Source organism: Salvelinus sp. IW2-2015, linkage group LG20 (assembly GCF_002910315.2).
Source record: "Salvelinus sp. IW2-2015 linkage group LG20, ASM291031v2, whole genome shotgun sequence".
NCBI lineage: Eukaryota > Metazoa > Chordata > Actinopteri > Salmoniformes > Salmonidae > Salvelinus > Salvelinus sp. IW2-2015.
Window position 1 is genome coordinate 32887336 of NC_036860.1, and position 24441 is coordinate 32911776.

At 39.9% G+C, this 24441-nt stretch overlaps 1 protein-coding gene across 3 annotated transcripts in view; it reads left to right on the top strand.

The window, feature by feature from the left end:
- Window positions 1-22860, top strand: part of LOC111981966 (opioid-binding protein/cell adhesion molecule-like) — a 530412-nt gene extending 507552 nt beyond the window's left edge. For 2 of the 3 annotated variants that reach the window (XM_024013471.2, XM_024013470.2), the window contains 4 exons: window positions 3250-3370; window positions 3651-3802; window positions 4626-4661; window positions 18409-22860. In XM_024013471.2, the coding sequence (XP_023869239.1) occupies window positions 3250-3370; window positions 3651-3802; window positions 4626-4661; window positions 18409-18515 (416 nt within the window). In that variant the 3' untranslated portion in view covers window positions 18516-22860. Of the gene's footprint in view, window positions 1-3249; window positions 3371-3650; window positions 3803-4625; window positions 4662-17936; window positions 18015-18408 lie in introns of all 3 variants that reach the window. The other variant, XM_070449352.1, reaches the window with a different exon arrangement.
- Window positions 22861-24441: the final 1581 nt, after the last annotated feature.

Below are 24441 nucleotides of genomic sequence, written 5' to 3' on the forward strand. Positions count from 1 at the left end.
TGGTACCTTCAGGCATTTGGAAATTGCTCCCAAGGATGAACCAGACTTGTGGAGGTCTACAGTTATTTTGCTGAGGTCTTGGCTGATTTTTTGTTTTCCCATGATGTCAAGCAAAGAGGGACTGCATTTGAAGTTAGGCCTTGAAATACATCCACAGGTACACCTCCAATTGCCTCAYATGATGTCAATTAGCCTATCAGAAGCTTCTAAAGCCATGACATAATTTTCTGGAATTTTCAAGCTGTTTAAAGGCACAGTCAACGTAGTGTATATAAACTTCTGACCCACTGGAATTGTGATACAGTGAATTATAAGTGAAATAATCTGTCTGTAAACAATTGTTGGGAAAATTACTTGTGTCATGCGCAAAGTAGATGTCCTAGCCGACTTGCCAAAACTATAGTTTGTTAACAAGAAATTTGTGGAGTGGTTGAAAAACGAGTTTTAATGACTCCAATCTAAGTGAACGTAAACTTCAGACTTCAGACTTCAACTGTAATATATTATCACTTGTGAATGATGCCCAGCATAAGAAACAGCCGTCGAATCATAGTCGCACACCTCATGTAGCCTAGCCCATTGGCTTATATGTTCTGATAAGGTTTGTATCACAACTAAAGTGGCCAAATAAGCACATTAATCCGCTTTACAATGGGTTTAGAGCCTAACTGGCATACATAAGCACCGCATGAGTTTCAAGCTTTGGGACGATAATTTTCACCATAAAATTTCAAATTTATAATAAAAGCATTACATGCATAATCGCATTTGCAGTCACTTTCTATAATGGTGTTTTCAGCAAATAAAACATTCCCTCTTATAGCCTACTGCCATGTGCGCATTGCTGCGCTTGTAATGTGAAGAAATAGCCTCATTGTTTATCAACAATTTAAGCTAAATGTACTCATCTGTTGTGTCAGCCACATTGCGTACATTTTTTGGGGGATGCTAGTGGTTATATTAATTTGGGATCTATTGCATTCCACAACTGTCCCAGACTATGTTTGGAATATTTATTTATTGCACAGAATAGGTCAACTTTTGTACAATGGGGGATAGTAGAGTGACATAGGCTAGTGCTTTTGCTGTTCTTTAGGCCTACTGATCTTGTTGGCTGACGGAAAGTACATTTGCACCTCGGGAATTGAATGAGGATGTGCACAGTTGCGTCTGTCTTCACTTGTAGCCTGTGGGAAAGACCCAATCATGTGATGGAGAGCCATGTGAGCGAGAGGCGCAACACACTCAGGTAGAAGGGCACAACACAGCACTCCGTGCCGCAAAAGGCATGGATTTTTTAGGTTGCATTAGTATATGACATTAGTATATGACATTTTCAAAGGGGATGCCGTCGTGAAATTGCTTGTCAAATTGTGAATGAGAGACTATTGGAGTTTGTACAGCCTGCACAAAAAAACAAAGCAGAGTTCATGCCTTTCAAGCGACTTTTTTCAAGTTATCATTCAAGTCTCACAATGTATTAAAATTCAAAACATATAAACCAGGGGAACAAAACAACATTAATGCTGACACGGGATGTAACTGAGGCAATCGATTAAGTGATGGTGTCCAGGTGAGTCCAATGAAGCACTAATGCGCGTAATGATGGTGACAGGTGTGCGCAATGACGGGCCGCCTGGTGCCAGAGAAGGGGAGCGGGAGCAGGTGTGACAGCGTAGATGTCTTTGTTGTCTCTCTGTTGAACTCGATGGTGCTATGGTGAAGTTATCTAGGGATGTAAGACTCTAGTTTGTCCACCAGAGGTCACAATGTCCTTTTTAGTGGAGCTTTTCTCATTTTGGGGTGTTCATTAGAATAGATACTTCAGGTGTACCACATGGTGGTCAGGGGGATCTGTTCTTCCCCCTRGCCTTTGGTCAAATGTCCTAGACTACTTTACATGCAAAGCTGCAGACTGTGAATGTTCTGGTCTAGTCTTTCATAGGTTCCAACCATTTCGTAATGTTCAGCTCATGCTGTCTGTCACGCTGATCTTAGGGTCTCACCATTTTCAGCCATGTAGCCACTGCCCCACACTGTCTGGTCTCAATGGTTGATTATTCAGCGTTCAGCTCCCAACCACTTTACATGCCAGCAGTAACCCGGCATGTTTATGTCTAATGTAAATTTTGTTAGCGAGTCCTTTTAAGCACTCTGGCCAAAAGGGGCGTTCTGGGCACAAGTTCATATAAAAAGCCATTATCTCAGTTAGAAGGCTAAAATCACATTGCTATCTTCACAAAATTATTGTCATACTTAATCATATATTTTATACAACATTTAGATACAAACCTGACAACTAGAATGTGTACACCCTCAGAGATACAGTTATTTAGTTGTACCATCCTTAATGACGTCACAAAAAAATAAAATAAACACTTTGACAGGATTGTTCTTCAATCATTTTCCACATTCTTTATGTTAGAAATATTGTTTCAATGTCCAATCTTTTGACGTTAGATTTTTTAGGCGGACCATACTCTCTCTAGACAAACATTCCTTTGGTGGATACTGAAAGGCAGAGGGGGAAAGTTCCCTCCTGCTTACGACCAAATGTTAAGGTGTAAAGACCGGCACAGCCCCCCCCCCCCCTTTTTCTGTGGGAGAGAGGGGTCTGGCTATCTTCAAACATGTGCCAAGCTGATCTGGCACCTTTGATCCTCACCAAGGAGAGAGAGTCAGGACGAACTAAAGTTGCATAAATAACTATAAATGAAGCATATAGGAGTACCAATTTCTTTGTTAATCGCTCAATTCAGCTTTGTTCAATGGTATTCTTTATACTATAATATAATATAAAATAATGACACAGAATTTTAAGCAAGCCTTGTCTGCTAAATGAACTAGTGTAGCCCACAGCCATTTGGTATAGCCACATCAGGACCTAACATAAGGACAACTCAGAGTATGCTATTCTGTTCTTCTGAAATAGACAACATTTTCTTCATATCATGCTTCTTTAGATCTGTCTAAAATAAATAATGGATTTATTGTGAAGGAGTAGGCTATATTACATGGATTTATTTGACTTTTTAAAATGTAGATGTTCCAAATGTCTGCATCAGTGGCTAGTAGTGGAAGCCAGGATATGCTAAATGTGTTTATATTAATTAATGGTCAATTACAGTGAGACCGACAGTTATTTGCTTGACAATCACCGGCTGATAACATTTTGTGACCGCCACAGCCCTAACCTTGACTCCCTTTCTGGCATCCTGATCCCATGAGTGCCCTCTTGTGTGCTCGTAGATGCCCCCAGTGTGTCAGAGGGCAGAGACGTTGGCGTGACCCTTGGCCAGAGAGGGGTGCTGGAGTGCGAAGTGGATGCGGTGCCCAAGGCGGACTTTGAGTGGTATCGAGACGACAGAAGGTAAATTGTTGTGCATGTTTGCAAACATGTTGAATCCATGCTTTATCCAGGGTTTTAGATTTTCCTGGAAGTTGATTTTCAAGGAAGGTCATTGGGTCATCAGCATATATATATATATATATGAGAGAGAGCGAGCGAGAGAGAGAAAGTCTTCCCTACAAGGACGTTTTGTGTATTGTTTTACTCGCATGGCTGAGGCAGCTCTATATGCATTTTAAATTGGTCAAATAAATTAATAAATGTATTCACTGACAACAGAGCTGTTTCCTTCTCTCCCAAGGATCTTCAACGGTTTAGACGGCATGGAGATCGAGGACGCCGGGCAGCTCTCCAAGCTGACCTTCTTAAACATCTCAGAGGCAGACTACGGCAACTACACGTGCATCGCCATCAACAAACTCGGCAGCTCCAACGCAAGCTTTGTCCTGTATGGTGAGTACATTATACCATTCAAGGTGCAAAAAAATTGGAATGTTGTGTTGGTAACACTTTCATGAATAAGCCATTATACATGCTTCGTAAATTATTAAAGATGTTAATTATGAATGTTTACAAATAATGATATGTTTATTTATTATTAGGTTAGAAATAATTTATGAATGCCTATTCATGAAAGTTATGATAAAGTGTACTGAATATTTCTTACTTGTCTTATTTCTACACAGTGCATGACTAACACAGAACCCAAACCGTCTGCGCATGTGCACCATCGTGCGCTATCGTGCATAAATGTATTTTGTCCCCCAACACCAAACACGATCACGACACGCAGGTTAAAATATCAAAACAAACTCTGAACCAAACAAATTAGCTAGCAACAGCAAGCTAGCTGAATAGGACAAATTAGCTAGCAAGTGCAAGCTAGCTAGCTAAATTGCCATAAATGTTTAATGCTTTTCGACCTGTCCCCAAATTAATGTAATTGGTTCAGAGTTTGACTTGATATTTTAACCTGCATGTCGTGATCGCGTTTGGTGTGGGGGGACAAAATAAATGTATGCACGATGGCGCACGCGTGCAGCCGGTTTTGGTTCCGTGTAAGTTTGGGAATCTGTGCCTTAATCTAACGCAACATCATCATAGTGATTTAGGTTAACAGCAACACCCTCCACATCACTGTATACCTTTAATACTGCACCCACAAAGCTAAAAACATATTGACCAGCTTGACTTTCACATTAAGGTAACATTGTCAGTGATAGTTTGCTTTTTGCTTGTTTTATATATTTTTCTGTGTTCTGTTCTTCTGGTGTAGAGGTTATTGAGCCTACTAGCTCAACACTAGTGCAAGGTTAGTACCGGTATTCAGCATGAGCATGCTTTTTGACTCACTCTCACCTATCTGATGCGCTAACAGAATTCTAACAACGCATCTTAAACATTGCCATTTTCACATTGACAACAAACTGATTAGATGCCAATATCACTGGAGTGGCACTCAGTGCTAATTCTGAGGTGACAGGAGGAATATGTTTCTGCCACTGGAAGGGGCCAGATAATGTTTGAGCAGTGCCTGACAAAATGAGATTGTCAGAAGGTTACTGGGCTGCTCATGAAAACTTTATTAGCTTCTAATTCCATTTATTAATATTGATGACAAGTTAAAAATGTATGTCTGACAAGTGACATTACCTGGAAGAGTGCCGGATGAGGAGAAAGTAAGTCAGTAAAATCCCTGTGGAAATGGTAAATGAAGAACTCCCTTTTTTAAATGTTTTGCTAACTCTGATTTGTTTTTCTTATTTCAACCGCCTAACCGCCTCACTATGTGGCATGGCTTTATTTTTATTTTGCATGTGCTTCATCTACTGTGTAAGTATCTATCTGTCCTAAAACTATCATTTGTGTTGTATGTGTTAAAGCTGTTGTGACAATTTGTTAAATCATTTGTCTGTCTGGTTGTGGAATGGTGTCTTAATAGGAATCACAGAGACACATTCCTAATTCCCTTTTTTTTWATCAATGCCATGTGTTCTTTTCCATTCCGATCTTCCCTCTAGTTAGTTGTAACTAATACTTGTAATGAACGTTACTACTATAGCGTAGCCCTACACCTGACCTCTTAGCAATGTGTTAGCAATGCACATTTTTATGATTGATTTGATGCGTGCTCAACGTCATTGTATTAATTAGACAGATGTTTGGAATTTAAGTGAAACTGGATCATTAACTGTGGGGCCGCTCTTCAGAGATGTATTACTTGCTTTGATTTGGATTGTGGGGGGAAAGCGGCACTATTATTGTAATTATCCACATGCAGGATTAGGAATAATCTACTGTGGCAGCATAATTGGATAGATGTCCCAATAGAATAGCTGGTGAACTCCAAGAAAATCCAAAGGAAATTAGAAATCATTGTGTTACTCGGCTTCAAAGTAAAAAACTGCAATAATTTCGTCCCTCTCTCTCTCTCTCTCTCTCTCAATAATGCCCCATGTGGTCCAATATTTTTTTATATGGGATTTCGAAAGCTCTTCTGAACCATACGACCCCGCAACGCCAAAGAATGGAAATCTGTTTAACTCATATAAGCCTTATTATATAGATCATCTCGTCAGCCTCCGAAATACAGTTTAAATTCACATTCAATATGAGCTTCGCACAAAGATCATTACTGAGATTAAAAATGTCATCTTGAAAGGTGACATAACACAATAGCTGTGACAATTGTCTCTAGAATTGTACCTCTCTCGCCCTCAAGAAAACTTGTCCCAAATCATATACAATATGATAAGTGTTCCAAGCACTTGGATGCTTGGAGGGCATTAGTTTATGGAGTTCGAGGACTACTCTACTTTGGCCTGGATTGTTGTTGTCTGGCCTGGATTCAATTCTTAACATTAAGAGCAAATCAATAATTCTACATTTTGTCTCTAAATGAACAAGTCTTGGTCCCGCTCTAGGTGAATAAAATCCCAGACCTTATGGCACCATATTTTTTATGCAGTACATGATGGATAAAACATGACATACAGGTGACAAAACAGTCCTATACATTATTGTTATTAAATACTGATGACAAAACAGTTCTATACACAGTTTATTAGCTACATCCATCTAGTGCCAAACCACCATTTGCCTCTAGAACAGCCTGAATTATTCGGGCCATGGATACAAGTCAGAAATGCTCCACAGGGATGTTGGTCCAATAGGACCTGATGGCATCACACAGTTGCTGCAGATTGGATGGTGATGCACCACCGCCACCATCCTGTTCCGTTGACACCCGGCAGTATGAGTCCAGGAACTTATGCTGCTCATGCCAAATCTTCGCCAAATCTCTGCCATTAGCATGACGCAACAGGAACCGGGATTCGTCGAACTAGGCAATTTTTTTCCTTCCACTCAACTGTCCAGTGTTGAGGATCGCGTGCCCAACCGAGCCGCTTCTTTTTGTTTTTAGCTGATAGGAGTGGAACCCAGTGTGGTCGTGTGCTGCAATAGCRCTTCTGTAACAAGGATCAACAAGTTGTGCGTCCCGAGATGTRGTTCTGCACACCACTGTTGTACTGTGCCGTTATTTTTCTTTTTGCGGTCCTCCTGTTAGATTGCACAGTTATTGCCATTCTCCTTCGACCTCACTCATCAATGAGTTGTTTTTGCCAACAGGACTGCCGCTGGCTGGAGGTTTTTTGGTTGTTGCACCATTCTCAGTAAACTCTAGACACTGTCGTGCGTAAAAAGCCCAGTAGGGCATCCGTTTCTGAGATACTGGATCCGGTGTGCCTGGCACCAATCATACCATGCTCAAAGTCGTTTAGGTCACTCGTTTTGCTTTTTTAATGTTCAATCGAACAGTAACTGAATACATCGATGCCTGTCTGCCTGCTTTATATAGCAAGTCACAGCCACATGACTCACTGTCTGTAGGAGCAATCCATTTTTGTAAACGGGGTGGTGTACCTAATAAACTGGTGAGTGTACTTTACTGTTATTATATACTGGTGACAAAACAGTACTAAACATAATTTTACTATATACTGGTGACGAGGGTGTTATGGGTGGGCCTTATGGGCCCTGGCCCGCCCTACCGTACCTCCTTGCCCATCCAAATAAAATATCGAAATATTGATAATATATTTGAACAAGACGCGAGCCGACAGAAAGACTCATCAGTTTCAGTTAAAGCATCCGAGCGAGAGAAACAGCACCCCTCTGTCTCAGTATGTTTACAAAAAAATAAAACATTTAACCTTTATTTAACCAGGAAGGGCTCATTGAGATTTGAAATCTATTTTTCAAGAGCATCCTGGCCAAGATAGGTAGCACCAAGTCATTACACAATTACAGACAGACAACGTGAAAAACTACAGGTAATCTAGTAAAAAAACATATAATTCACAAGAGTATAACAAAATCATTAAACAGCCAATTAAAAACATTGACAAGTCAGGAAATCAGCCTCAAAATCCTTCATCAATGATTTAAAAACACCAATCGGGACAAGTTCTTCCAGTTTAAAAGTATTTTGTGAGGCGTTCCAAGCCGATGGCACAGAGTACATATAAAAGCCCTTTAACCAAATTCAGTTCGGACATTTGGAACAGTTAGCAGGATAAAGTCCTGCAAACGGAGAGAGTACCCACCACATTTCTGAACAATAAAAATGGCCAAATAAAATGGTAGTGTCACGTTCTGACCTTAGTTCCTTTTTTATGTCTTTATTTTAGTTTGGTCAGGGCGTGAGTTGGGGTGGGCATTCTATGTTGTTTTTCTATGTTTTTGGCCTAGTATGGTTCTCAATCAGAGGCAGGTGTCGATCGTTGTCTCTGATTGAGAATCATACTTAGGTAGCCTGTTTTCCCACTATGGGTTGTGGGTAGTTATTTTCTGTTTAGTGTTTTTTGTTTGCACCTTACAGAACTATCCGTTTGTCGGTTTGTTGTTTTTGTTCAGTATTCATTCTTTATTAAATTATTATGAATACGTACCATGCTGCACTTTGGTCCTCTTCTCCTTCCACCAACGACAGCCGTAAAAGAACTACCCACCAACCAAGGACCAAGCAGCGTGGTAAACGGGAGCAGAGGATTATGGACTCATGGACATGGGAAGAGATATTAGACGGTAAGGGACCCTGGGCACAGGCTGGGGAATATCGCCGCCCCAAGGAAGAACTGGAGCCAGTGAAAGCTGAGCGGCGGCGATATGAAGAGGTAGCACGGCAGCGCGACAGGCACGAGAGGCAGCCCCAAAACATTTTTGGGAGGGGGCACACGGGGAGTGTGGCAGAGTCAGGTTGGAGACCTGAGCCCACTCCTCGTGCTTATCGTAAGCAGCGCGTTACTGGTCAGGCACCGTGTTATGCGGTTAAGCGCACGGTGTCGCCAGTACGCGCCCATAGCCCGGTGCGCTATAGGACAGCCCCCCGAAAGTGTCATACGAGTGTGGGCATCCAGCCAGGGTGTATTGTGCCGGCTCAGCGTGTCTGGTCTCCGATACGCCGTTTCGGGTCCAGGGTATCCTGCGCCGGCTCTGCGTGCCCGGGGTGCTGGGAGGGTGCAGTGCGTCCTATGCCTGCGCTCCGCTCGTGCCGGGTGAATGTGTGCATTGAGCCTATGGGAGAGGTGCAGGTGGTATGCACCAGATCTCCAGTGCTCACTCACAGCCCAGTTCAACCTGTGCCTGCACTCTGGAGGGTCCGGGCTAGAGTAGTCATCCAGCCTGGGGGAGTGGTGCCAAGGCTGCGCACCAGAGCTCCAGTGCTCCCCCACAGCCCGGTCCTTCCGTGCCTCCTCCAAGCACCAGGCCTCCTGTAGGTCTCCCAGCCTGGTGGGTCCTGTGGCAGCCCCAGCACCAGGCTGTCTCTCCGTCCTCCCTCCAGATTCTCTCTCCAAGCGAGAGCCGCCCGTCTGTCCTGAGCCGCTCTGAGCCGCCCGTTCTGTCCTGAGCCGCTTGAGCGCCCGTCTGTCCTGAGCCGCCTGAGCCGCCCGTCTGTCTTGAGCCGCCTTAGCCGCCCGTCTGTCCTGAGCCGCCGTCTGTGCTGAGCCGCCCGTCTGTCGCTGAGCCGTGAGCCCGCCCGTCTGTCCTGAGCCGCCGTCTGTCCTGAGCCGCCCGTCTGTCCGAGCCGCCTGAGCCGCCGTCTGTCCTGAGCCGCCGTCTGTCAGGAGCCGCCTGAGCCGCCCGTCAGTCAGGAGCCGCCTGAGCCGCCCGTCAGTCAGGAGCCTTCTATGTTGTTTTTCTAGGTTTTGTTCTAGTCGTTATATTTCTATGTGTTTGGCCTAGTATGGTTCTCAATCAGAGGCAGGTGTCGATCGTTGCCTCTGATTGAGAATCATACTTAGGTATCCTGTTTTCCCACTATGGGTTGTGGGTAGTTATTTTCTGTTTAGTGTTTGCACCTTACAGAACTGTTCGTTTGTCGGTTTGTTGTTTTTGTTCAGTATTCATTCTTTATTAAATTATTATGAATACGTACCATGCTGCACTTTGGTCCTCTTCTCCTTCCACCAATGACAACCGTTACAGGTAGTAAACCCAAAATGGCTTTGTAAATAAAAGTATACCAGTGACTGAGCCTACGATTGACTAGAGAAGGCCAGCAAACCCTTGTATATAAAGTGCAGTGGTGCGTAAGGGTTTTGCAGTTTWAAAAAAATCTCAAAGTGCCATGGTAAAGGGTGTCAATTGATCTCAAACACTGAGCGGAAGCATTCATATATACAATATGGTTTAAACCATGTATCTGATGCTGTCTGGACTAAAATAGTGTGGCATGTCATACAGCATCAGATACATGGTCTACATATAAAGGGGCGCTGTTTCGCTCSCTCGGATGCTTTCTCCGTTGATATAGTTTCAGCAGAGAGGAATAGGCGAAGCCAGAGGGTTCACTCTCGGAAAATCTGTTCAGAATAAGCCCAATGCGTTTACATGGGAATAATATTGCAGACCTAAGCTTGGTCGCCTGCCTTCCCGCCTTTGGGACAAAGACTCACATTGTTAAGGCGGAGACATGAGCATCTCGTCATTACATAGGCTACAGATCTCTGGCTTCAGCCTCTTGCAAATTGGAAAGTAAAGTTGGTGGGGGCATTGTGCACTGTTAGGATGCTGGATTGCCCTAAAGTAAAATGTTTCGCCAAAATTACATAATTACTCCTGTCTAAATAAAATCTGACAAAATACTTCACCAGGGAGCATGACTTAGCCACAGAGGATCATTAGCTTATTTTTWAAAAATTGCTGTGTATTGTTTCAAATCAGAAGTGTCTAGGCCTATGTCTATTTGGGAAGCCCGCAATTTTGGAAGTGCGTGTGGCAATAGGTCTAGCTGATTGAGTTCCGGCTGTCAGTGAAAAGAGTCTAAAATATGTGTGAAGATAATGTGTCTTGAGTATTATTTAAAATGTTGCCTCAAGAAGAAGGGGAGGGGTGTGTGGCGAAGATATCTCTCAAGAATGAATGCATATTTATGAAAGTGCCCATTTGGCAATGTCTGATTTCTGATTGTCTTAACTCACTACGTACACCACTAATAAACTGAGCTTTCAGTCATTTTTTATTTGCTTCACACAAGTCAATGAAGTCTGTTTTTTAACACCCATTGCGAAAGATAGTTCCTCATTATTTGAAAAATCTTTCCAACACTCCCGGCCTCCACATGGGCGAGGATATTGGACATTTTCTCAAAGCCTATTGGATGATAACTTGTTTTTAACTAGGACAGAATAATTTATAATTTACTTTTTCCAACATAATAGGTACAGCTGATCCCCTTATTGTATGAGACACTTTTAAATGTGCCTTTAGATGCCATGCAATTCAGTACTRATCTCTAAAACAAAAGCAATTTAGGTCAAAAGAGAACAAATTAACAAATTAAATGGATGGCAATACAAACTGTACCATAGAGGCACAGAATAAGTTAGAAAAAAAAGAAAAAAAATGTAGGAAATTATTCAAGAACGATTAAGTGTAATATATTATAAAAATAAAGTGAACTGGATGAATATGGGGGGGGGGGGAATGCACCAAATTATTTTTTAATCTTCAACATAGAAATGCTATCAAAAACAATTTACTGAAACTTCTTAAAAATGTCAGAGTCACCCATGATTTACCAAACAATATTTTGAAAGAGGAAGCAAAGTACTTTAAATTAAGCATGTTTTAGTTTCAGTCTCCTCCATCTCCACTAACCAAAGTTAATTGTATGGATTTTTTTCTATTAAATAAATTAAAATGAACAACTGTACAGAAAGACTCATGTGAAGGCCAAATTACAGAGGAGAAACTTCTTGATGCAATTAAAGCCTTTAAGTCTTGGAAAATTCCAGGGCTGGATGGCATACCAGTGGAGGTATACCAAAACTTTTTTGATGTACTCAGAGGACCGTTATTAGCATGTTTTTACCACTCCTTTAAACATATTAGATTATTAGATACTCAACAAGAAGGTCTGATTTCATTAATACTGAAACAGGATCCAAGGTGTAAATATAAAGATCCAGTCCATTAAAAAAATTGGAGGCACCTTACACTTCAGTGTAGTGATGCAAAGATTCTCGCAAAATGCATAGCGCATAGAATTAAAAAGGTATTGTTGAAATGTTAGCTATTAAAATCAGATCCAACAATAATATCAAGGGGTTAGAAATCCATAGGCTCTAGATACTTTTTCTAACCTCTCTGGCTTACAACCAAATTATGTGTACTATATTACGTATTGGATCACAAAAATATATAACTTTTACATTATTGCGTAGTTTACCAATAAAATGGTCTGACGGTGATGTGGACATACTCTGTATACATATCCCGAAAGAAAGAAATMATCTCACTACAATACATTTTAATAGAAAGTTAACAAAAATAGATAAGATATTGCTATCATGGAAAGGAAAATACCTGTCTATTTGTGATAAAAATCTGTGATTAACTCTTTAGTCATATTCTAGCGACCTGTTTTWAAAAATTATATGAGCAAAAAATATTCAATATTAGAACGGCAAGACAGACAAAAGTAAACGGGCCTATTTATATAATGAATATGAGTTTGGTGCGCAGAAATGATTAAATATTAAAGCATTAGACCTCTCACTAAAGGTGTCAGTCATACAAAAGTTATACTTAAATTCTAACTGGTTCTCTAGCGGATAAGTAAGAATGTCTCACCCCATGTTCAAAAATTGCCTTTTTCCCTTTATTCAGATTACAACCTCTCACTTTGGGTTATTTGAAAATGAAATAATATCCAAAATATCGCTATTTTTAAAACAAGCCATAGAAAGTTGGTTGCAATTTTAGTTTAATCAGAAAAGACAGAACAAATAATATGACAAATATTGTGATTAAACTCAAATATACTACTTGATAAAAAAAWWWWAAAAAATGTATAATATATATTTTTAAATCATCGTAGTAAATGTATCATAAATAGGACTGATGGAGTTATGTCACACATGCAGCTAACAAAATATATGTAAATGTCTGCTCTACCCAAAGTTACAACCAACTAATTGCAGCATTACCGCAAAAATGGAAGACGGAAATGTAAGGGGGGAAATGTAAGGAACTTGTCTATCGGCCCAATGGTTAAAGAAAATTGTGAAAAATAAAAAAGTATACCAGTGTAATTTAAGGACCAAAAAAATTACAGCTGTGCCATATAGATTGCAATCTGGTTTATGAACTGATACGCAAAACGACGCTGGATTCAAAACGTTGGATTTTCTATGTAAATTATTATACATAATTCATGCAACAAATATAATGTTATATATACTGTATATGGGGGATACAACCACCTCAGCTCTGCAGATTTTGCTGCGAAGAGACAGAATCATTAGAACAGTGTCCATATGTAGCTTGTTTTTGGTCGCAGGTCCAGGAATGGCTGAAGGATTGCAACATTTACTAACTCTGAAGATAGCACTACTGGGTGATTTGAAAAGTCAGAGTCAATCAATCAATAATATAATAATACTTTTAGCAATAATGTTTATATTTTATTTACAATCTGTAGAAACTATGAGAATAGAAAGGTTCAGAACTTTTGTGAAACATCACAGCACTGTTGAAAGATATATGGAAAATAGAAATCCAATATGGATGGTGTTAAGATATAGATGGGAGGGGTTGAGTGGAGCTGAAGGGTGGGACTAATAATAATAAGAAAACTAATGTCAAATATACTGTGTCCGTAAAAAAGGTATATAGGTTCAGAACTTTTGTGAAACAGCACAGTTAAAAATATATGAAAAATAGAACTCAAACTGGATGGTCTTCAGAATTAGATGGGAGGGGTTGAGGGTAGCGGAAGGATAGAAGTAAAAACAAACAACATTCTTTACTATTGTAAAATGTATTGTGCCATTAAAATGTACAGTGGGGGAACAACGTTATTTGATACACTGCCGATTTTGCCAGGTTTTGCCTACTTACAAAGCATGTTTGAGAGTCTGTAATTGTTTATCATAGGTACACTTTCAATGCTGAGAGCCGGAATTATAAACAAAAATCCAGAAAATCAACATTGTATGATTTTATACAGTAATTAATTTGCATTTTATTGCATGACATATAGTACCTTTGTACACCTACCAACCAGTAAGAATTCCGGCGCTCTCACAGGACCTTATTAGGTTTTTCTTTAAGAACGCCCTCTGTTCTCCACTCATTACCTGTATTAACGCACCTGTTTCGAACACTGCAGTTCACCTGTATAAAAGACACCTGTCCACACACATCATCAAACAGACTCCAACCTCTCCACACATGGCCAAGAACCAGAGAGCTGTGTAAGCGACCATCAGGGATCAATTTTAGACCTTGCAACAGGCTGGGATGGCTACAGGACAATGGGCAAGTAGCTTGTAGAAGGCAACAATTGTTGGCACAATTCATTTAGAAAATGGAGAAGTATCAAGATGCACGGTCTAAATCACTCTCGGTCTGGGCTCCATGCAGATCCTCACCTCGTAGGAGCGTCAATGATTAAGGGAAGGTAGAGGATCAGCCCAGAACTCACGTGCAGGACCTGATCAATGGACCTAAGACTTAGCTGGCGACCACCAGTACTCAAAGAAACCATTCGTTAAACACTTACGCCATCATCGCATTAAAATCCCTGCAGGCACGCAAGTCCCCCTGCTCCCTCAAGCCAGCTGCTACTCGTCAGGAGCACCCATCAGAAGTTTGCCAATGACATCTGGCATGATCCAGAGGAGGGAAATGCGTGAGAAGGTCATGTGGGTTTTTTTTTTTTTTTTTTTTTTTTTTGATTAGCACAAAAATAGAGACTTTTGCGATATTAAACTCACTCGCCGTTAGGAGGGAAGAAGAAGGATGATAATGAGATACAACCCAGCCAACACCAATCGCCAACCGTGAAGCCATGGAGTGGAAACATCATTCTTTGGCGATTGCTTTTATCTGCAAAGGGCGACAGGACGACTGCCACCGTATTTTGAGGCGGAGCGATGGATGGGAGCCAATGTTCGCCGAAATCTTGGCAACCTTCCTTCCTTCTCAGTAAGAGCCCATTGAAAGGAACTGGGTCACGCTGCCGGGACTGGGTTTTCCAGCATGACAACGAACCCGCAAACACACAGCCAGGGCAAACTAAGGAGCTGGCCCCTCTGTAGAAGCATCTCAAGGGATCCTGGAGTGGCCTAGCCAGTCTCCAGAAGGTACCTCGAAACCCGAATAGAAAATCTTTGGAGGGAGCCTGAACAGCTCCATATTGCCAGCAGAAGCCCCGAAACCTGAAGGATCTGGAGAAGTCTGTCATGGTAGGACGCTGGGCCACAAATCCCTGCTGCAGTGTGTGCAAACTGGGTCAAAAACTACAGAAATGTATTTTAATCTCTGAATTGCAAACAAGGTTGCTGTACCAACATATTAAGTTACTGCTTTTCTAGATGCTTATCGAAAGTACTTATGTACATGCAATAAAAATGCCAAATTATGTTACTTAAAAATCATACAATGTAAAAGATTTCTGGATTTTTTTGTTTTAGATATCCGCTTCTCAACAGTTGAAGTGTACCTACGATAAAATTATAGACCTCTACTATGCTTTGCTAAGACTAGGAAAACCGCCAAAATGGCGATACCCAGCGAAAGCCAAAACCCTGCTGTATTCACATATTCTTCTCCCCCACTGTATGCTTATGTACCAGTAGAGCCAACCTAAGTGATTGTGTTCATTAGTCTATACTCAATTGGTGGAGACTGGTGCGTAGGGTTAGTGGAAAATAATAAATGAAAATCACCCCCTTTGCATTTTTCCTGTTTTGTTGCCTTACATCCTGGAATCAACATTTTTTTTTTGGTGGGGGGGGGGGGATCGTTTGATTTACACATTATGCCTACCTTCTTTGAAGATGCTCATATTTTTTTATTGTGAAACAAACAAGAAATACAGAACTGGAGCATGCATAACGTATACGACCCCCCAAAGTCAATACTTTGTAGAGCCACCTTTTTGCGCAATTACAGCTGCAAGTCTATTGGGGCATGGCTCTATAAGCTTGGCACATCTAGCCACTGAGATTTTTGACCATTCTTCAAGGCAAAACTGCTCCAGCTCCTTCAAGTTGGATGCGTTCCGCTGGTGTAGAGCAATCCTTAAGTCATACCACAGATTTCAATTGGATTCAGGTTCTGGGCTTTGACTAGGCCATTCCAAGACAGGTAATGTTTCCCCTTAAACCACTATAGTGTTGCTTTAGCAGTATGGTTAGGTCCATTGTCCTGCTGGAAGGTGAACATCACGTCCCAGTCTTCAAATCTCTGGAAGACTGAAACAGGTTTCCCTCAAGAATTTCCCTGTATTTAGCCATCCATCATTCCTTCAATTCTAACCAGTTTCCCAGTTCCTGCCGATGAAAAACATCCCCACAGCATGATGCTGCACCACCATGCTACACTGTGGGGGTGGTGTTCTCGGGGTGATGAGAGGTGTTGTGTTTGCTCCAGACATAGCGGTTTTCCTTGATGACCAAAAAGCTACATTTTTGTCTCATCTGCACAGAGTACCTTCTTCCATATGTTTTTGGGAGTCTCCCACATTCCTTTTGGCGAACACAAACGTGTTTGCTTATTTTTTTTTAAGCAATGGCTTTCTTTCTGGCCACTTACGTTTAAGCCTAGCCTCTGGTGGACGTGATACGGCTTAAAGTGGTCCTATGGACAGATACTCCAATCTCCGCTGTGGAGCTTTGCAGCTCCTTCAGGTTTATCTGTGGTCTCTTTGTTGCCTCTCTGATTAATGCCTTCCTTGCCTGGTCCGTAAGTTTGGTGGGCGGCCCTCTCATGGCAGGTTTGTTGTGGTGCCATATTCTTAAAAATTTGTAATAATGGATTTAATGTTGCTCCGTGGGATGTTTAAAGTTTCAGATATTTTTTTATAACCCAACCCTTATCTGTACTTCTCCACAACTTTGTCCCTGACCTGTTTAGAGAGCTCCTTGGTCTTCATGGTGCCACTTGCTTGGTGGTGCCCCTTGCTTAGTGGTGTTGCAAACTCTGGGGCCTTTCAGAACAGGAGTATATATACTGAGTGCCCCCACTTAAACATTCCATCAGCAGGAATCGGGATTGGAATATTCCTTAGTATGGGAATGACCTGATTAGCATGGCTATATTAGCTAACCTAGCTGTGCCAGAAATACCGTGGACATACAGTGTCTTCAGAAAGGATTCACACCCCTTAACTTTTTCCACCTTTTGTTGTGTTGCAGCCTGAATGTAAAATGTATTATATTTATATTTTGTTTACTGATCAACAAACAATAGGATACCCCATAATGTCAATCAAAATATATTAGTGTTTTATGTTCCATTCATATATATATATATATATATATATGTGTGTACACTTTCTTACAAATTTTCTTCCCTTTTGACATTATGGAGTATTTTGTGTAGATCGTTGACAAACAAATTACAATTAAATCCACATTAATCTCACTTTGTAACACAAGAACATTTGGAAAAAGTCAAAATGTGTGAATACTTTCTGAAGGCACTGTATCTATGCCGGGTAATAAGTAAACAGAACTAAAAATAACAATAATGTCCTCTTTTGAATTGGGTACCTAATAGATCTGGGTTAAAATATATTTGTGCTTGATATTTAAATAATTATTTTGTATGTGTGAGTATTTTCAAATAATATGGCACAAATCAACTACTTCTAAATGAACTATTTAAAACTTTTTTCAAATAATTTCCTATACATATGCTACTATTTGAATGTATTTTCAAATACTATTCCCAAATACCTGGATTAAATGCATGGGAGTGTATTTGCGTCAATGTATTTGAGTATTTTCAAAGACTTTCAGAGTGTATCTCCAAATACATTCATATATTCAACTACTTGTCTTTTCAAATAAAAAACATCTAAATAATTACTTCCAAATGTCTTTAAAAGTAATAGAAATACCCTAAATAGTATTTGAACCCAATGACACTAGCAACCGTTTTGCCCACGGGGTAGTTTATTATGTGCTGAGTGTCAATTACTCAGATCATTTTGCATGTGAGCAGCATTTGCTTGTGAGCTGCTCTGTTGCCATTTTTTGAGTGCCTTCTTTCATATGATCTCTCTTTTTAGAGGGGTCAACCAATGTGTTATTGTTGACTTCATCTGTGTTAGAAAAGACAACCTCTGAAACCTTTGCATTACCGGCAGGTTTGTAATGAATCCACTTTCAAATCTAACCTAATACCCACAAAACTAATTATTTAAAAAAATGTGATCAACACATGATAAAATACTAACCCATAGATTAACAGTACTGATACCTGTAGGTGACGTTAGGGGAAAGGGGGATGTAGTTGTATATTGTTGTACTACCACACACATTTGCGAATATCAGTGAGACACACCTCTCCTTGAGCAGACAGCGAGTTAAGAGTTGGTGAGAAGGTATTAGAGCAGTGAATCACTTGTTATCAGAAGATTTACATAGTGATATCCATCCGACAGGTTTAGGCAAGAGAAAGGGCAAAACCAATCTTGAATGCCTCAAACTCATCCAAATGTTTTGTTCCCTCTCCTCCGCCCTCCACCTTCGCCATGACAGGACCCGGAGCAGTGCAGGATGGGAACAGCGGCTCGATGGGGACACGCGTACACACCTACACCTGTCTACTTCTGGTCACCCTCCTTCCGTTTCTGCTCAAGTTTTGATGCAGTGGGCTTTCTGGCATCCGAGGGCAAGGTTGCATGTTTTGTGTGTTTTCTCTCACCCGGAACCACAAACGTGATGCACAGAGTGCATGGGCTACCCTACTACATCATGTCGAACCGCTAAAAAGTATTATGTAACATATACTTTTTTTATTAATTTTAGTTCAGTTTTAAGGACATAACAAGTTGCTTTTTTTTGTTTTGATTTGTTTAGTTTCACCTCCCATTATGATATGATTCTTAAATGTTTATTCATGTGGGTCTCAAAAATAGGCCTGTCCGATGTGGTTTGTCTGTTATTTACATTTAATTTATCTCAATTTCCCCTGACTGACAGTCGTCTTAGCCCCGAGAGTCTTAGCKCCAAGAGTTAAGTGTATGAGGTGAACTAAACAAACACCTCAAACACAGGCAAGGACCAGAAGGACTGAAATCCCTCTAGGGCCTAAAAGCCTGTAATCATGTTTGTTTTTGCTGTAATTATTTCGGATTCTGATACATTCACAAACCACAACGGTTAAGAAGAAATGGAATTTTGACAAATGTTCTTCTTCCTCTCATCATTGTAAATTGTGATCTTTTCAGTTGTTTGTGCTATGCTATTTTTATGTTGTTTTTAACACATATTGAAAGGGGTAAATAAAATATAAAAGTTGTATTTATTTGTGCAAAGACCATGTTTGTCTTCCCTTTTAACTTGCACAAGTCTATACAAGGTGGTTTGAAGAATAATTACTTAACTAGTTATGAATGGAAAGGGAGTTTATTTCCATTTTTGTGGACATATAACTTCAGCTAGTGTAATCACTTGCAAAGTTTATTAATGTCTCTACAGCTGGTGTTACCTTAAGGTACTTTGTAAGTTATAATGTATTTACAATGGTCAATTCTGAAGTGTTCCCATCTAAACTAACCAGTGCTGGTAGCTAAGGAGTAAGATCGTGTCCAATAGCAACTCTATGGATCACTCTAAGTGCAAATCCTAACTTCCACTTCAGTCACTTACTGATGCATTGATGTCAGTGGGAGACTAAGTGAAAATTGGACTGAAGTGGAAGTTAGGATCCACCTCTGAGGTTCTCAGRTGTTAATATCAGTATTTTTGTATGGTCATTGTTTTGAGTTTGTTCCAAAATACTCTCTCATAACCAATAAGTATTAACTGTTTGGTTGTGTTGAACTGGTACGTTTTGACTGGAAATTCAAATAGATTGCTTATATTGTCTCCCAATAGAGTGCAGATACATTAAAATATTCTCATACAGTGTGGTATACCGAGTTAAATAATCAGGGTTGAGTTTGGATTGATTTGAAATCGGGTATATCTTCTAGTCGATGTCTCTGTGACACTCAGGAGCTACAATAAAACATTCTATAACCATCCACTTAATTTTACGCAATTAGATTTTGTTTAACAGGCAAGCACAATCCATGCTCCATGAAATCACTGAACAAAAATATCAACGCAACATGTAAAGTGTTGGTCCCATGTTTCATGAGCTGAAATACAAGATCCCGGAAATGTTCCATATGCACAAAAAGCTTATTTATCTTAAATGTTGTGCACAAATTTGTTTACATCCCTGTTAGTGGGCATTTCTCATTTGCCAAGATAATCCATCCACCTGACAGGTGTGGCATATCAAGAAGCTAATTAAAGAGCATGATGTGCTGTGGACAATTAAAGGCCACTCTAAAATGGCAGTACGTCCAACCGGCTTCAAAACCGCAAACCACGTGTATGGCGTTGTGTGGGCGAGCAGTTTCCTAATGTCAAAGTTGTGAACAGAGTGCCCCATGGTGGCGGTGGGGTTATGGTATGGGTAGGCATAAGCTACGGACAACGAACAAAATTGCATTTTATCTATGGCAATTTGAATGCATAGAGATACCATGACGAGATCCTGAGGCCCATTGTCGTGCCATGCACAGCCCRATGTCACAAGGATCTGTGCACAATTCATGGAAGCTGAAAATGTCCCAGTTCTTCTATGGCCTGCATACTCACCAGACATGTCACCCATTGAGCATGTTTGGGATGCTCTGGGTTGACGTGTACGACAGTGTGTTCCAGTTCCTGCTGATATCCAGAAACTTTGCACAGCCATTGAAGAGGAGTGGGACAACATTTCACAGGTCACAGTCAACAGCCTGATCAACTCTGTGCGAAGGAGATGTGTCGTGCTGCATGAGACAAATGGTGGTCACACCAGATACTGACTGGTTTTCTGATCCACACTCCTACCTTTTTTAAAGATATCTATGACACACAGATGCATATCTGTATTCCCAGTCATGTGAAATCCATAGATTAGGGCCTAATACATGTATTTCAATTGACTGATTTCCTTATATGAACTGTAACTCAGTAAAATCTTTGAAATTGTTTCATGTTGCGTTTATATTTTTGTTTGGTATACAAGGATTTTGCCACTTTCTGTGCAGTGCATCAACTCTTTTTCCCAGTTTATAAACTACATAGCAGTTTCTCCTCTTCATGATCATTTTTTAAACTTTATTAAAATATCTGTGCCCATATTCACAAAGCGTCTCAGAGAAGGAGTGCTATTCTGGGGTCAGTTTTGCCTTCGAAATGAATGTGTTGACATGGACAGGGGGGAATTGATCCTTGAACAGCACTCCTACTCTGAGACCCTTTATGATTGCTGACCCTGGTCTTGATTTATTTCAGTCTGTCCTCTAAACACCCTGTTTTCAATAGATACATGTACTGCAATGTAAATGTAAGCAAGACCAATGTTCAGAGTAGCGTTGACAGATGTAATAAGGGATGGATTACACACAATGAAAAGGGATATACTTGGTGTGGTATTGCTATTCCACAGTTCTCTGACAGGACATTGCAGACACACTTGAATGTTCATCTCTCATCGCTGTCTCCTAAATGATTAATTCCTGTGTTGGTTTTAACGTTGCCTATATCAGACAAAGCACTTGTTGAGCTCATGACAAACAAATCCTAATTCAGAGGTCTTAAAGGTAGACTCAACATCATGAACAGCGGGGAAACTTCCTGCTTTCTCCCAGAAATCAACAGCAACAAAATCTAATCTGCCAGGACTGCTGGTATTGCCTCTTCCTTAAGTGGGAATGCCTCAAGGAAGGTGTCCGTTTTGTCAGTCTTCTGTTGTTGATGTCAGCACGCGTGTACGATGAAGTCTGACTTTAATATTGTATTCACAAATGTGGAGAAAGGGACACATTTWGATTTTTCAAACCTGTGGTGCTGCCATCAAAATAGGCCACATTACATCCGATATATGGGTGCATTTATCACACATTTCAAATGGGCTATGTCTGTGTGAGGGTCGCATTGATTTGATAATGATTAGAAATATACAGCACTGTAATTTATGATTCCCAAGGCATCGGCATCATTGTAAATTATTCTTCAACTTGGATTTCATTTGAATACATTGTTCCATATGGCAGAGCACTTAGCTAATAAAGTGAGATAGCGCACCTATTATCCACTCCACATCGGCATAATTTTTTTAACCCCAAATCCATTTAGAAATAAATACCACATGAGTATTACCCTAGTAAAATAGGTATTCAGACCTCAATGGGATAAATAAAGGTTAAATAAGTACCACATAATTATTCAAGTGTTCTACTGTGGTAAATGTACTGATAAAACAGATCCCAATGTCTGTTGAAAGATAAGGTCATTCTAGTGACTGAAACTATATCATATGGGCTCAATGAAGGTCATGCTATGGGTAGATTCAATAAAACTTGTCTTACTTTTTTTGTAGTTGTTTTAAAACATATGTACAGAAAGCAACATCTGGGGCTTCTGAGAAGTCCACGGTATAACCATTGCAGAAACTTATTTCCAATTATTATTTTTGACTGAGCTTATATTGGACCTACCCTATAGTATAGTGCTGTTTGTGACGTGACATTTAAGTATGCATTGGAGTTTGGTTTAATTTATTTTTGAATAGGGACATTAGAAATAGCAGTGAATTGAAACAAAATTGTAGACATTTGCGGCATACGGATGCACTTTCGTCTCAGTTATCAAGAGAAATGTCTTTGTTGGTTTCTTGACCAAATCTCATGATCAACATCATTTGTATCTCTGGTGACTGGCACACACACATTCCCTCTACCCCAATACAAGACAGTCAAGTCATTCACCCGACACAGGTCAGTCAAAGTCGTTCCTTTATTCTGGTTGATTCCACAGTGAATGGAAAATTACATTCTATTTGACTCCCTGTAATGTAAAAGATTGTTGGTTCATATGTATTTTCTTGTTGAAGATTGTGTGTTCATATTTCAAACTGACAATAATAATAAAAAATGATCTTAAATGCCCCATGCTTTGACCATCTTTGTTTGAGTGCACACATTGCTATGCTTTGGAATGGCAAGTCAATCATTCATGTGTGTTTGCTTCGTTGGGTAATTGAACTAACCTGGTGTCTCCAGTTACTGTGTGGCTCCATCTTGTCAGCCATACAGTACCTGTCTAGGACCCACAWGACAAACCTGCATATTGTGTATTTTTCTGTTTGGGAGACATCTCCAATCTGCTAACCTGCGTTAGGTAAATCAATCCCTTTTCACGCCAGGTGTCTGCCAGAKGGTGTAGAGAGTAGGCAGGGCAAATCCGTATTTCTGGTATATCATCAAAATAAATCAATCGCAGCATGTTTTGGACTCATTCAGCAGTTTTTACCAGATTAAGTACAATACCATTGGAAATAATGTTGAAAGTTCAAATGATGTTCCTAAATAGCCCAATGTAAAAATACAGTTTTAATGTGTCCAAATCAATAACTAATATGCAGAAACAGTTCATACTATATTGAAAACCTAAACATAAAATGTACTATCTACACATACTGTACTGTACATGTGCAACAACAGTAATCATATTACTTGTATAATTTTTTTGAGCACCTTATAAACTGCACACGTACCAAAAACCCTATTGTTTTGACAAATGGCAATAAATCACTCTTATTGATTAGGGAGGATATCAGGTTGTATACGCTGTTCAAACTACCACAACTAAAAAAAAACACTTGGAAACTGGAGATATTTTGACATCATTGGTTAGAGGAAAACCTGCATTAGACTGCCATCTAATTTTTATAATGTTGCAATTTGATATGAGGATCACCAACAAAGAGAAATGTAACACTGTCTTGACAATCACTCAAATATCGATTATCAGGTTGAAATCAATAGCGCAAGCGGGGGGAAATGAGGTTGCAGGTCCTGTTAAAACTAACACAGCTCAAAAAACACATGGAATCTGGGAATAATGTGTACATCACTGGTTAGAGAACAACTTGCAGAAGACACCTAGCTAAATTTGTGTTGCATTTAGATTCAAGTGGGTCGCCAAAAATCTTTTTTTATATATCCTGAAAACTTGATTGCTGACATGCAAGACATTTTGGGACTGAATCAACAAGGGACTAATGAAACAAATGTTCATTTAAGTGATAGTTTGACTCTCAAATCATTGTATTGGTGTGCGACCATCGACTTTTATACAGAGTGGCCCGAATTTTCTGTGCCAGTTGACCTTAAAAATAATTGCGTTGTAAGTCCTACAACAGACAGGCGCATATAAAAAAAATCTACGGTAACAAACCAAATATATTAATATGTTTAAAGCAATCAAATTGATTTATTTGTGATGACTGTTACTTTTATATCAAAAAACACCAATCTGAAAGAAAAAGTAATTCCACTAAATGTTGTGCTTTTATGAAAATGGGAGTAGTAGTAACAAATGTAGTATGTAGTAACAATGTAGTAACAAAAACATTGGGGAAATTTGTGACAAACTCTACTTTTTGTTCACAAATATTTTTTCATAATATTTACAACATTTGAAGTAAATATTTCGATAGATTAAAGTATCAGCTATCACAAAATG